At 39.8% G+C, this 15321-nt stretch overlaps 1 protein-coding gene across 11 annotated transcripts in view; it reads left to right on the forward strand.

The window, feature by feature from the left end:
• Positions 1-14071, forward strand: part of CCNY (cyclin Y) — a 171747-nt gene extending 157676 nt beyond the window's left edge. For all 11 annotated transcript variants that reach the window (XM_006133021.3, XM_075922696.1, XM_075922695.1 and 8 more), the window contains 2 exons: positions 3777-3939; positions 11560-14071. In XM_006133021.3, coding sequence (XP_006133083.2) covers positions 3777-3939; positions 11560-11676 — 280 coding nt within the window. In that variant the 3' untranslated portion in view covers positions 11677-14071. The remainder of the gene's footprint in view (positions 1-3776; positions 3940-11559) is intronic.
• The last annotated feature ends 1250 nt before the right edge of the window (positions 14072-15321 follow it).

The raw sequence follows: 15321 nt of genomic DNA on the forward strand, positions 1-15321 counted from the left end.
CTTCTGAACAGACACTTTCATCACACTTTTATAGCTGGCATTCTAAGGTATTTACATAGCCAATATGCTAAACATTCATATCCCCTCTGAGCATCACTCACTATCCCAAAGGACATGCTTCCATGCTGATGATGCTCATTGAAAAAAATGTTAATTACATTTGTGACTACAGGCAGTCCCCGAGTTACGCGGATCTGACTTATGTCGGATCCGCTGTTACGAACGGGGATTTTCTTGCCCCGGAGGACTGGAGCGGCGGGACGCCTGGTCCCGCCGCCCGCCTCCTCCGGGGCGAGAAAAGCTGCTCCCCGTCTCCCTGGTCTGCTGCGGGAGCCAGCAGACCAGGGAGACGGGGAGCAAAGTGGCAGAGGACCCGTGGCGCTGATCTGGAAGCGCCGCGGGTCCGGCTCGGGTCCTCCGCCGCTTTGCTCCGCATCTCCCTGGTCTGCTGGGGGGGGATGCAGCTAGTGCCCCCCCCAGCAGACCAGGGAGACGTGGAGCAAAGCCCGGGGCCTGTGGTAGAGCAGGTGGGGCGCTGCCGGTTGGTCCCGCAGCACCGCTCCTTGGCGCTACTGGACCAACCTGGCAGCACCCCAGCTGCTCTGCCCCAGGAGTCCTGATTCAGCCGCTGCTGATCAGTTTCAGCAGCGGCTGAATCAGGAGGCCTGGGGCAGAGCAGCTGGGGTGCTGCTGGGTTGCTCCAGTAGCGCCGAGGAGCGGCCGCGCTACTGGACCAACCCAGCAGCACCCGAGCTGCTCTGCCCCAGGCATCCCCAAGTCAGCTGTTGCTGAAACTGACCAGCGGCTGACTACATGAAGCCCGAGGCAGAGTTGCTCTGCCCCGGGCTTCCTGGAATCAGCTGCTGATCAGTTTCAGCAGCAGCTGACTTGGGGACGCCTGGGGTTCTTAAGTTGAATCTGTATGTAAGTGGAACTGGTGTCCAGATTCAGCCGCTGCTGAAACTGATCAGTTTCAGCAGCAGCTGAATCTGGATGCCAGTTCCGACTTACATACAGATTCAACTTAGGGACTGTAAGTTTGTTCTTACCTTGTACATAACCCGGGGACTGCCTGTAATCTCCTCAGGGGAGAATCTGAAGTGCCATCCAAAATCCGAGGGACAAGATGTGGAACATGCTTTCAGAAGTCTATAAAAAGGGCAACACTCTGATGTGAAAATTATAAAACCTGAACCACCAAAAACGAAAATCAACCTTCTGCTGGTGGCATCTGACTCGGATGATGAAAATGAGCACGTGTTGGTCCACACTATTTTGGATCACTATTGAACAGACCCCTGTTAGCAGCATGGACGCACATCCTCTGAAATGGTGGTTGACGAGTGATGGGATATATAAATCTTTAGCCCGTATAGCACGAAAATGTTTTGCAGTGCTCGGCTACAAAAATGCCATGCAAACACCTGACTTTACTTTCAGGTGACATTTTGTAAACAAGAAATAGGCAGCATTATTTCCTGCAGATATAAACAAACTTTGTCCCAGTGCACAAGGAGTAGGACCGAGCGAACTCTTAGGCTTTAAAGTTTATATAGTTTTATTTTTGAATGCAGTTATTTTTTGTATGTAATTCTATGTTTGTAAATTCAACTTTCATGATAGAGATTACACTATAATACTTGTAATGGGGTAATTGAAAATATTATTTTTTTACAGTGCAAATATTTGTAATAAAAAATAAAGTGAACAGAGTATGCTTTCATATTCTGTGTAAGTGAAATAAAATTATTTGAAAATGTAGAAAACATCCAAAATATTTAAATAAATTGTATCCTGTTTAATATTGGGATTAATTGTGATTAAATTGTGTGATGTTTTAATCACTTGACAATTCTTGTTTTTATATAATTACCAGTTTGAATAAATTGAATTTTATCTCTAGCTATTAAATAATTGGAAAGGAGGAATTCAAGGAAGGAAAAGGAAAAACTGATTTATGATGACTGTAGAGGCAACAAGCTAATACATTAATTTTGTTTCCTTGCATATTCTCAATAATTATGTAACTCATAAACTATGGCTATTTTACTGTAATGTTTTATGGTAATTATGTACTTTACTGGAATAATATTAATATCAAGGTTAATAGTCTCCAAAAAAAATAGTCTTTAAAAAAACAGCATTTAAAAAGAAAGACATTTTTCTTCCATTGATAGTTTTATTGCAGTATTCATAACCTTACTAAAATTTAAAACTCAGTGGGAATTTTTGTAGTTAAAATGAACGAACTATTAATAAGCCAAACAAAATCCCAATTAGATACACCGTTTAAGACATTTTTATAGTAGCTTCTATCATTTGAATTTTAATGTTATGTTTGCGAATTACTGTAACATGAAGTGTGAGTGTGTAATGGAAAGTATTGATGTCTGGCCTCTGCTCTAAATCCTGTAGACATAACCATTGAAGAGAGTTTAGATAGTTGGTATGTCTGAGCTTTTTATGGAAGGCTGGGCAAAGGGAAAGGAGAACAAATGTTTATACAGACTGCACATTTTTTTAAATCTCAGATTATAGCCTCAAAGTAGAAAAGATCCAAGCATTATTGCTGAAGCAGCTCCAGTTTAGTTTCTAATTAGTTCACTGCTTTTCAGGCTTACGGTTGGTCTCAAAATTATCTATGAAGGAAAGAATGAATGCTAGGATTCAGCTGAGTGCTTTATATTAAGCATGTTGGGGTTGCTTTTGCTGAGAACGGCTTTATAAAACGTGACCTATCATTGCTGGAATATTTTTTAAAAAAAATCTAAATCCATATTAACTTAGCCATTTATAATGAGGGCTTACTGTCATGAGCCAAAAAAAAAAAAAAACCCCACCTTAACTCTGGCTGTTATAAAGTCATATGCACGCCCATGAGGCATATAGGGAAAGACATACTCACATGGGACAAAGGTGGTGCTACTGTGGATATTTTTTTATTTCAATAGTCATCATTACCATTAAAAATAATCAGAAGGTTGCTGCTACTTCTAGTCCAACAAAATTAGCCAGGATAATATTTGAAAAATCAATACAAATTACAGATGGGAAATGGGCATGTTAAATTTTGATTAATCAACTAATCGAGTAGTTGATGGAATTTCTATCGACTACTCGATTAGTCAATAAAGGATGTGGGGGGGGGGGGGGTATTCGCTATTCCTTCTGTGCCTCTGCCTTTTAAATGTAGTAAGAGCCACCTCCGCAAGTGGCTCTTACTACATTTAAAAGGCAGAAGTGCAGCGGGGACTCAAGCAGTATTGATAATATTGCTAGACAATATTAACCTCCTGTGGTTTGGCATATTATCTGGTTTGGCACTGATCAGGTCCCAAAGGTGCCACACTAGATAGGTTCTAGCTGTACTAGCATTTATGTTCATAAACAAATCTGTCTTGTTTTATTGTTGCCTAGTATGAATTTTGCTTGTATGTATAGGAAAAATGACCTCATTTAGTTTTATTGCAAGTATCCATAAAAAGGGGTGGGGGGAAGATAGGGAACTACTTTTTCCTGAATAATTTAAAACTGACAGTGGAAGCTGAAATGAGTAAATAATTAAAAATATATATGGTTTAGAGGATGTTCCAGCACTTGAGAGATGTTGGTGACAAATTGAACATAGTTTGTTGGGGTTTTTTTCTTCTATCTTGGGAGTAAGAAGTTTACTAGGTTCAATCTATTGTAGTTTGATGTAAACTAGACTCAGATGACAGTAGGAAGTTGTACACACACAGTCAAATATATTTTCACATATATTTTCTCATTAACAGGAATGAACTGGAGCGCCAGTTTCTTGAGTTGTTGCAGTTCAACATTAATGTTCCCTCCAGTGTTTATGCCAAGTATTATTTTGACTTGCGTTCCCTGGCAGAAGCGAACAACCTGAGCTTTCCTTTGGAGCCTCTCAGCAGGGAAAGGGCATATAAACTTGAGGTAAGATGGTTTTCCTTCATGTTGGTGCAGAGCTGAAGAGACATCTTGGGGTGTTTGGTTATTCAAGCTGTCCGTGGTAGGAAATCAGAATCTCATGAACCCCAGAGTTTTATTACAAACATTCTGCAAGTTCTCTGTTTTGTGGCTGTATGAACAGTTTTTTGGCTGAGTGTTTGTGTGACATGGTTGGGGAAGACCGCACCCAGTGTAGGACAAGTGCGCCCATCTCCCTTGTGAGGAGTGCGTACAATTCCCTGACTCATTCTTACCAACCTGAGTCGATAAGCCCATTCTGGCATGTGACTGCATCCCCTACTGGTCAGAGTCAGTAAACTTTCCTTAATTGCAGGGCGGTGTGACCCACCAGCCCAAAGTCAGTAATTAAGCTTGCCCTGGTCTGTAGGGCAGTATGATCTGTGGCCACAGTCAATAAATTTGCCCCTTTTCACAGGCAGTGTGGCCCACTGGCCAAAGTTGGTTAGCTCTCCCCCAAGTCATAAAGTATCATGGCCCAATAGCCAAAGTCCATAAACTCGCCCCCAATTCACAGGGCAGTATGGCCTAATGGCCAGACTCAGTAAGTTTGATCCAGTTTGTAGGGCAGTGTAGCTCGCTGGTTAGAGGTAGGACACAGGGGAGAGGGTTACATCCCCCAGCAGGGAACAGGGGAGGCGGTTCAGGCCCCCTCTCTCCACTGAACCTAAGCCCAGGGCCCTCTTCAGTGGCTTGAACTGCAGCTCCTGACTGAGTCAGTGGGGAAAAGCTCCAACCGAAACAAGCTGACTCCCAGCATCGTCTCACTCACCTGTTAGCCATTGCCATCTGTTGGGCTACTTCCTGCCTCCATCCTTCCTGCTGCACTGCAGGTCTCCATCTTCCCTCACTGGTCTCAGGTGTGTTCACTCTTCGGTGCCTCCATGCTCCATGTGGCTTCTGGGAGCTTCTCACCTTAAGCCTGGGTTGCAGTGTCTTCGCACCTGGGTTCTTGCTGTACCTTGCCCAGAGCAGGCTGTGCACGTTCTCTCCCTCCAGCTATCAGCCCCGACTGGGCTGAGCTGTTCCTTTTTATACCTGTGCAGCTAGACTATGCCCAATAAAGTGGGCATACAGTGCAGGGATAACACTCTTGCCCAATGCGGGGTGAGTGCACCCCATCACAGTTCACTTGTTATGTAATGTTATTTTCAACTCTGGTAGGCTGGCTTCAATACAGTGAAGTATGTACCAATGGCCCCACCTCTACAATGTTAATGGTTATCTTAACTGACTATCAGAAAATACCCGCAAGTTTTGCATACGTTTTAGATTGACCTTTGGTTGTCTAACTGAGCTGATCTTTGACCAGTTTTTGCTTGCATAAGACCCGTTTTCATTCTCAATATATATAATAGTTGGGATACTGACAAGTTGTCTTGAAAATTCCGATTCCATATGCATCTGCCTCATTCTCCCTACTCTGACACCAGTGTTACTCCGTTGATTTAAATGCAGTTACTCCTTATTCTATTAGTGGGAGTAGGGTTGGTTTTTCAGACCTTATGAAAAATTCTGACAGGACCTGATTTTATAAGAATACTTGAATGTGTAATGGGATCTGATCCTATAAGGTGCTGAGTACCCTGAATTGTTATTGATATTTAGGGACATCATACCAGTTCAGTATTTTGCAGGAGTATCTTTTGAAACTTTGATTTTAAGGTTTTAATATAAGATTGACATAATTACATGAGATGTACATGTTGCTGCTAATTTGAAATCTACCCTTGATTGCTGACAAGTCTTAACTTCCCTTTAAGAATGCTACTGCTTTACACCTGATACTCTTCATTCAAGCATCTCAAAACTTTCTATGCATCAACACTCGCAGTGCTCCTGAGAGAAATTTAGACATTACTATCCATGTTTTTCAAGAAGGAAAAACAGAGACATGAAAAGGTCAATTGATTTGTCCAGGCCATATGAGAAAATAATAGATGGAGTAGGAATCATGGTGGTTGAAAAGTGGTGGGGAAAGAATTCTTGGAAACTTTAGCAAAATTTCTTTTGTTTCCATTTTAAAAAACTGTTTACAAAAAAAAAAGTCCAAGCCAGCTCCAGCTAACAATACAACTCAGTCCCCTAGATTTAGTAATTTTGGGTGAGTCAGCAAAACACTCTGCCCAATTCTTGTCCATGATCCTAGTGCAACACTCAGCGCCACACTAAGGATTTTGGAAAAAGTTTGTGAGAATTGTTTGGGGTGCATCTTCAAATTAATAGATGTATTTTATATAAATGCTTTATTATCTGTATTACTGAATTGTCTACAGACCAAACAAACACAGGATCATGTTGTAGAATCGTAGGATACTAGAACTGAATGGACCTTGAGAGATCATCAAGTCCAATCCCCTGCCCTCATGGCAGGACAAGCATGGTCTATATCCGAGCTACTCAACTTTGGAAGCCTGAGGGCCCAAATGATTCTCACAGGACACGCTGAGGGTCCCAACTTAAGTATGATTGCATATCCATGAATACAAAGACTAAGGCAAGACTACACAACACACAGGCCCCATTTAAGTCAGTTCTGCTGATATTAATAAAATGCAATATTTACCCAATTTCCACCCATGTGTCAGCACTTTTAAAGAGCAATGACAGTCCAGGAATTTAACTACTAAAATGCATATCAACAGAAGACCGTTATATTTGCTACATTTTTGTTTTGGCTCCCACCTGCAGGATGCGTGTTGAGCCCCGCGTGAACCTAAACCACACTGCAGGCTGCAAACAAATAGGTTGGAGGCCGCATGTTGAGTAGCCGTGGCCTATATTATCCCTGATAGATATCTGTTTAACCTGCTCCTAAATATCTCCAGTGATGGAGAATCCATAACCTCCCTAGATAATTTATTCTATTGTTTAACTAACCTGACAGGAATTTTTTCCTAATGTCCAACCAACCCATTGCTTCTTGTCCTATCATCAGAGGAGGAGAATTATTTCCCCCTCTCCTCCCTGTGACACCCTTTTAGATACCTGAAAACTGCTATCATGTCCCCTCTGTCTTCTCTTTTCCAAACTAAACAAGCCCAGTTCCTTCAACCTTGCCTCGTAGCTCATGTTTTCTAGATCTTAAATCATTTTTATAGCTCTTCTCTGGACCTTCTCCAGTTTCTTCACATCTTTCTAGAAATGTGGTGGCTAGAACTGGATATAGTATTCCAATTGAGGCCTAATCAGCACAGAGTAGAGTGGAAGAATGACTTCGTGCCTTGCTCTCAACACCCCTGTTAATGCATCCCAGAATCATGTTTGCTTTTTTTTCCCAACAGCATCACATTGTTGACTACTATTTAGCTTGTGGTCTACTATGACCCTTAGATCCTTTTCTGCAGTACTCCTTCCTAGGCAGTCACTTCCCATTCTGTATGTATGAAATGGGTTGTTCGTTCCTAAGTGGAGTACTTTGTGTTTGTCCTTATTAAACTTACTCTTATTTACCTCAGACCATTTCTCCAGTTTGTCCAGATCATTTTGAATTATGACCCTACCCTCCAAAGCATTTACAACTCCTCCCAGCTTGGTATCATCTGCAAACTTAATAATCATACTCTCTCTGCCATCATCTAAATCATTTATGAAGATATTAAACACAACCGGTCCCAAAACAGACCCCTGTTGAACCCCACTTGTTATGCCCTTCCAGCCTGACTGTGAACCATTTATTACTCTCTGAGAATGGTTATCCAGCCAGTTATGCACCCACCTTATAGTAGCCCCATCTAAGTTATATTTGCCTAGTTTATTGATAAGAAGGTTATGAAAGACCATATCCAATCCCTTACTAAAGTTTAGGTATACCATATCCACTGCTTCTCCCTTATCCACAAGACTTGTTATCCTATCACTTTGCATAGAGTAGTACACTGTCTGCTCTGAAGAGCTAAACAGTCCAGATATTCTTGAGAGAGTGCGAGAGAGCAAGGGATGTATCATACAAAGAATGATGTCTTGTACAGCCCCTCTCCCCCCAGCATCCTGTCGCAGAAGTGGAGGATAGCTACTAGTTGCTTTCAGCTAGTGATACATTTGTTTGTGTTCAGGAAGATGGATAGAAAGTCTTCTCTTTTTTTTTTAAATAGGCAAAGAATCTTCTTCCTATTCTCCAGATTAAGGAGGGCCCTTTGTCACTAGCTTCTTTAGTGTTTGTCTGCTTTTTGGATGAGAAAAGGTGACTAACAAATATATAATGTTCTTTTTTAAAATTTATTTTCCTCAAACATCCTTGCAGAGCACTGGTTTTTGGTTTTGTCTGTGTGTGTGGTGGGGGGGATTATGAAGTGACCGCATCTTCATGGCTTCATCCCAAGTAGGTGGCAGCAGAGCCTTGGAGCATTGGAAGTATTTCTTCTCTGTACAGCGCAATGATTTGCAGCTCAAAATTGCACTGGCAGCTTTATTTGTTTTTCCTGCCAATGACAAAATCTTGCTCAGAATCATAAACCTTGATTTAAGGAACTATTTTCCAAGTGTGTACATTTATAACACTGGAGAGATTGTTTCTGGCTGTTCATGTGCATTACAGCCAGGCCCAATAAAGCACTGTCTGTTACCTTGTAAATCATGTGACAGTGTTACAGAGCTCTTTTTTACAGTCCTGAACCAGATTAGTAGTTTTGATTGCACCACTAAAGCCATCTGTTTGAATACATAATCCTATTACAAAAACCTGACATTAAAAGATAATAGAAAATGAATGTTTTCTAGATGGGGATTGAATTTCTTAAAATAACAGAAATACAACTGCAAATCCTAGGAGGTTATGGAATTAACACATAAAATTAACCCTTAATATTTTAATCTCTGAATCTATATTGGAAATTCTTATCTGATCCCATTTTTAAAATTTATTTCCGAATGTAACTTAAATGTTACAAAGCATCAATTAGTCTGAAGGTTATAGATTTCCCTGATACCTCCATAAAATCAGAATTAACTTTGCTAGTGTATAGAATAGATTACATGTGAAATGCCTCATCTAAACAAAGTTGTTTCCTTTCGGAGGCAGCAGCGCAGCAAGGCCGAAGCAGGAGCCAATATGCACGGGGACCTCACTTTAATCTGGCTCTCTGGGCTTGCCAGCTCCATGGAGCTTCCTGCCCTCCTTTCTGCCTTTCACAGAGGCAGCAGCATGTGGGAGCCGATGCTTAAAAGCCGGGTCCCCAGCAACACCAGCTCTCGTGGAGCACCTGCCCCCCACTCCTGCGCTGCTGCCTCTGATGAGAGGCAGCAGCGTGGAGGGTTGGTGGGCAGGCATGAGAGAGTACATGCGGGAAGCCGGCTTTCAAGCAGGCTCCCTGTCTGTATCTGGTCCCACTAAGCCCCCTGCCATTCCCCCTCCCTGCATGGTTGCCTCTTCCAGGGAGCCAGTGCTCAGGGGGAGCTGGCTTAAAAGCCGGGTCCCCATCAGCACCAGCTTCTGCAGAGCCCCCTGCGCTAATACCTCTTTATCAGAGGTAGTGGAGGGAGCAGACGGAAGCCGGTGCTTGGAAGGAGCCAACTTTTAAGCTGGTTCCCCATGAGCATCAGCTCCTGCCTACCCTCCCTCCCCCAGTGTAAATGTGGAACTGCTAAGAAATCCACTGGCTACCCATTTACACAAATAGGGGGTCAGAGAGGGCAGAACAGGAAGCCTAGCGCTTGACCCAGCTGGGCTGCCTGGGGGTGCTAGGAAGTCCAGTGCAGCCTGCTCAGAGGGGCCAGAAATTACCTCCCTGGTCCAGCGAAACCCCTCATCTGGGACCAGTCAGTTTCTGAGGGTGCCAGAGCAGGGAGGTCCAACTTGTATTTCTTTTTTGAACCACTAGTGGGCTGTGCCCCCTGTTCACTGTGCTAGTGAATCTCTCCCCCCCCCCCCCCCCAGCTGCTGTGCTCTCCATATCTCCCCTTCTGGACACTCTTCCCCCCCCCCCCCCCCCCCCCGGTACCACACCCTGTCTCCAGCCTAATACCAGGTGTAATTTTTGCTCATATGGCAGCCATTCCATACCCCTAATCATTTTTGTTACACTGAAATTGGAAAAAGTTGAGAAAAGGGTATCTTTTTTGAGATGAGGAGACCACATCTGCACACAGTATTCAAGATGTGGGCATACCATGGATTTATTATCTTTTTTTCCTTATGATTCCCAAAGTTCTGTTCACTTTATTGACTGCTGCTTACACATTGGGTGGTTGTTTTTCAGACAACTAGTCACGATTACTCCAAGATTTCTCTCTTAAGTGGTAACAGTTAATTTAGACCCTATCATTCTACATGGATCATAGGAATTATGGTTTCTGATTTATGTACTTTGCATTTATCAACCCTATTATTCTTTAATAAAGTACAATATTATTAGATTAGTACAGTTTATTAAATTAAAAGGCTAAAAGTGTTGATGTGTTTCACAGTCTGGGAAAAGAACACTGTCTAACACAAAACATATTCTATTCCTTGATAAAATGATCAGGAAGTCCAAACCCAACTGAAAGCAGTGATAGGATCAGGAAGATGTAGGTTGTATCAAGTCAAGGGCCTACCTCTTCCCCCATAAATCTACACTGATGTTACTTCAACGAAGTCAATGAACTTTAGGCCCTGTAAAACCAGTATTGGTGGAAGGAGAATTAGTCCCCAGATGCTTGGAGACATTTTAAAACATTACATTTTTTCTCTTATTTATGCGCAAATCAAAATGCTTCCATTTTTAATCACCACACTCTCTTTTGTAGTAGTCAGATTATTTTCAGTATGACTATTACTTTTGAGTAAAGCTGTTGAAAAATCCAGAAAAAATTCAAACATTTTTCAGCTTTTGTAGATTTTAAAAAAATGGTTTTTCAATAATCAAAAAACTTCCACCACAGATTTTTTTTTCCATTTAATTTTATGTCACAATGTTTGGCTTCTATATCAAACTCAGGAATTGTTGACCACTTTTGCTTTTGAATGTCTTAATCTCACATACAAGCATTCCAAACTGAAGATGGTTTGAATATGATCAAAAAAGAAAATGTTTCTCTCTGAGAGCCCAGCTCCACTGTGAAATTATACCATTATTTAGTCTGGATTTTTCTTTAAAAAAAAAAAAATCTTCCAGGGATATGAAGATGACCAGGTCTCACAGGCCAGTGTAAACAAGGACAAGGAAGAACAGCATTATGCTAGCTAGTCATGGGGTAATTCCTCATGCTAATAGTGTTTACCCATGACAAACTTATGTGTGGTAAGCACAATTCATCTTGGTCAGCAGTAAGTGGTAAGCATTTTGCCAACTCATTCAATGCCATTTTTAATTGTGTAACTAGAATTACACTTCCTAGTGGGGAAAAAAAAGACTGGGTAGGTCTCTGTTAACCTTTAAAAGCCAACTCCATAGACAGTGGAACTTCCAAGCACGTTTATCCTTTTTCAGAAGAACGGACTGTGTAAAAAGATTATTTTTAAGAGTGTTATCTGCATTGCTTCAGAAAGCAACACATGGCAATCCTGCTTATGTATTTAAAAAAAAAACACTATGTAGTTGTATTATTTGTGTAATCCTCTTTGACCTTTCCAGAGGGCCTGATCTTTCTTCCCCTTTTCATCCTCAGGCCATCTCCCGCTTGTGTGAAGACAAGTATAAAGACTTCAGGAAATCTGCAAAGAAACGGTCAGTTAGTGCTGACAATCTGACTCTGATTAGATGGTCTCCTGCCATCATCTCCTAACAGTGAAGTCTGGAGTATTTCAACGGAAGGACTGTTTCATTCATCCAGTTTTTTGGAGGTGTGATGGGGAGAAAACAAGACTTTGGGTTTTTACATTTAGATCTGTTAATCTGCCTTTACAGTGCCTCCCCCTTGCGTAGCACATACAAATAAAAAATTGAATGGAAGGAGAAATCAGTACAGTATACAGGAGAGGAGATTGGAAGCAACATTTTTTTGTCACTTTCTTCACAGCTTTACCCTTTTTTGGAAGAAACAGCTAATCATATGCTTGAAAGAGAAAAGAAATGGAGTAGAGGCAGAAACTGATTAGAGAATGTGCCATTTTTTAAAATATGCTGTACTCGTCAACAGAAAAGATGGCATGAAACCAAACCACAAATAAGTTTGGCCATGCCACTATATGAATGGAGTTGAATTATTTCATCTTAAATTATTCTCCTTAGTATCTTCTATCAATATATATATATATATTTTTTGCATTCCTCCTTGCTACTGCTTTGGGTTATTTCTCCCAATCTTCTGCAGAGCAGGAAATACAAAGTCTGTATCTACAGTAGCACAAGCCTCTGAATAAGTAGTTTTGGTGTTTTTATTCATTGCACTTTTCTCCATAAGTTGACTTATTTGCATTATTTTTCATAATCATTATGCCTATGTTATGTTTTATATGCCTTTTATTGTACTTAAAAATAACTTGACCATAGTGCTGAACCAAAAGTGTATATGGAGATCAGATGATCACTCGTAACTTCATTATGTATTTTATTTATAGTATACGTAGGTGTGTGTGCCTACCTGAGTTCTTGGAATCATTTATATTTCCTTAATATAAACATAAGATTGTTGAAGTATTCAATGATGATGAGACTTGGGCTAAATTGTTGAAATTTCCATGAGTCCTTTTTGCAGATTTTCATAACATTAGATGGTTAGCAAAATTCATTATATGAAAAAGGGGTTTTTTTTGTATGGCCCAACTAGTTCATTCCTTCACCTCCAGGCCCATGTTTGCAAGCAATAGCCTCAATTTTTATATGTTTACTTTAACTCAAAGTTAGTTTGTATAAAATAAAAAAACTTTAAAAAAAAAATTGTTACAGTGAAAAGGTCCATAGAAGAGCAGAATGTTAATCTTTCCCATGGTATTTCTCACAAGTAGATTGAATTTTAAAAATATATAATAAAAACCCTTGCATTTTTCAGTGTGGGTGCTTATAGAAATTTAAACAAAATTCAAACTGTGAAGACCCATTTTCTCCTATGTTGATCATTGTATTTTTCTGTTGTTGGGTCCCCTTTCATGCCTATTGCCTCCTGAGCTACACAAAAACCTTTTTATATCAAATAATGTATCTATGTAAAAACACTTGTTTGCTCTCTAATGCTTGTGGATATCCTTTATGAAGATTTTTTGCACATTTTAGAAAGATACAGTTGAAAAATCTGCATCCCCTGAATTATTTTTTTGCAAGTATCCTTGAAGTAAATATCAGCAGACTTCCTGTATTTTACTTGCTTTATGCACTACTTCAGTAAATGATAGAGTCCATATTAGTTTTATTAAGCCCTAAGGGCTTATACAAGACATACAAGTTCATAGACACATGATTCATTCCCTGGGCAGTGCTGATCAGATGCCTTGACAGTGGAGAGGCATTGAAAGAATCGAAGTACTAATACCAAACAGAGTTTTCTATTAATATTCTTGTGATATGGCATAGTATGATATATGAAAGTTTTGCCCGTAACTTCTCTTGATGTCTTTCAGGGCACTAAAAGTAATCTAATTCTGATCCTTTATCAGTGTGCCAATGGTTTAGAACTGCGAGTAGCCAGATCCATTTCTTTTTCTTGAACGTCTAATGTAAAGATCACTCTTTATAAATAACAATAATAAAAAAATAGAGCATTTGAAACTCAATTCAAAATATTGCTAAGAGGACATTTTCCTAGCATTTGGACTTGGAGATCCCTGCCAAGTGTAAGTTTAGGTTTTACAGATATGTAAAATGTTTTGTTTTATCAAGAATTTGAAAAACAATTTTCTGTTATCTTTATAGCAGGAATATTAATATTCATATTTCTAGTGATCGAGATTAATTCTGAACTATGTAAAAATCTCAGTGCATCTGCTATAATTTTTTGTGGAGTTTATTAAACTACTTTAAAGATTGTATAGTCTATTTATTGTATGTATGTACATACATTCTGATAAAAAAAAAAGTGGATTCTGTAAAACCTGGCTCAGTCATGTTTAAACTATTGAATATTGTTTTAGCCTTGTGCACTGGACTCTACCTCTGTATAGGAAAATTTTCCATATCCTTAATTAGTACTGATTCTGTGGTTAACTTGGTTGTTTCTTGCACTAAGAATTAAAAAGAAAATCTGCTCTGTGTATTTTTTTTCTTTAGTTTCAGATTTGCATTTAGAATCACTTACATTTGGCTAGACTTTTCTTTCTCACATTGTGATGGAATACTTTGCTTTCTGTTCTGGTTTCTTCTAAGTCTACCACAGATACACATAACAATACCATATTTATCAATAAATCTGAGTATCATTTGCTCACAAGATACTCAATTCCATGTAATTAAAAATGAAATTATTTCAGATTATACTGTGTTAATGTCATTTTGGAAATGTCATTGGATGGCAAATATAACCATAAGAGGGAGATGGTTTTTTTTCAGGAACAAACAAAAAGAGGCCAAATAATGTTTTATCCACACACATAGGTTATGGATTTGTTTTCAGCACAAAGTGCGTTGTGCCCATGAAAGCTTGTGGTACCATCTACATTTTTTGTTAATCTCTAAGGTGCTGCAGGACCATCCATTGCTTTTTAAGTACCACAAAAGTACAGTAAATTCTGTGTTATCCGGCACACTCGGGGATTAGGGCTTTCCGGTTATCTAAAAATTCCAATTAGCTGAGGGTCCCATCAACCTAGGAAAAACAAATGGACAATCATAGTAAAACTCAGGTTTTTAACATTGGTAGTTTTGGAGTGTGAGGCAGTTGGTCTCTCATTTCTATTTTGAGTTAAAGATGATTAGTACTTCTTAAATAAAAAAAAATTGTTAAGCCAATCATGGTAAACCAAGCCAGGCCTGTGCGCCTGAAGATGTGATACTATTGTGGCTGGGGGCAATGCTGGTTAACACAGTTTTCCGGTTAACAGAGTGCCGGATAACAAAGGTTTCACTGTATCATTTCAAAATTCTGCAGAGGTGTTTCTGCATTTGTTATTCAGCTGTTGTCTTAAAAATAGAACACCAAGTTCATATAAGTCCTCAGATATCATTATCTTAATGAGTTATACACTGTTTTGGTCTCATGGGCCCTTGCATTATAAGACTAAACAGTGAGAATTGGAGAAATGTTTGTTTGTAGATGACATCTTGTAATGGTTTTTCTGTGCACCCTTTTACATCCAGCTTCCTCAACAGCAGTTGATGTTGCAGTTCGTGAATCATTTCAGCCTTTGTTTCCTCTTTTTTGTAACCACTCTTCCTTTAGGTTTTCTTTTATTAAGTTTTTAAATATTGGAATCAATATATAAATAATTTGTATGGAAAAGAGCTGTTTAACAGCAAAAAATAGAAAGGTTTTTCAAAAATATATATTTATACATATACA

Source organism: Pelodiscus sinensis, chromosome 2, assembly GCF_049634645.1.
Source record: "Pelodiscus sinensis isolate JC-2024 chromosome 2, ASM4963464v1, whole genome shotgun sequence".
Classification (NCBI taxonomy): Eukaryota; Metazoa; Chordata; order Testudines; family Trionychidae; genus Pelodiscus; species Pelodiscus sinensis.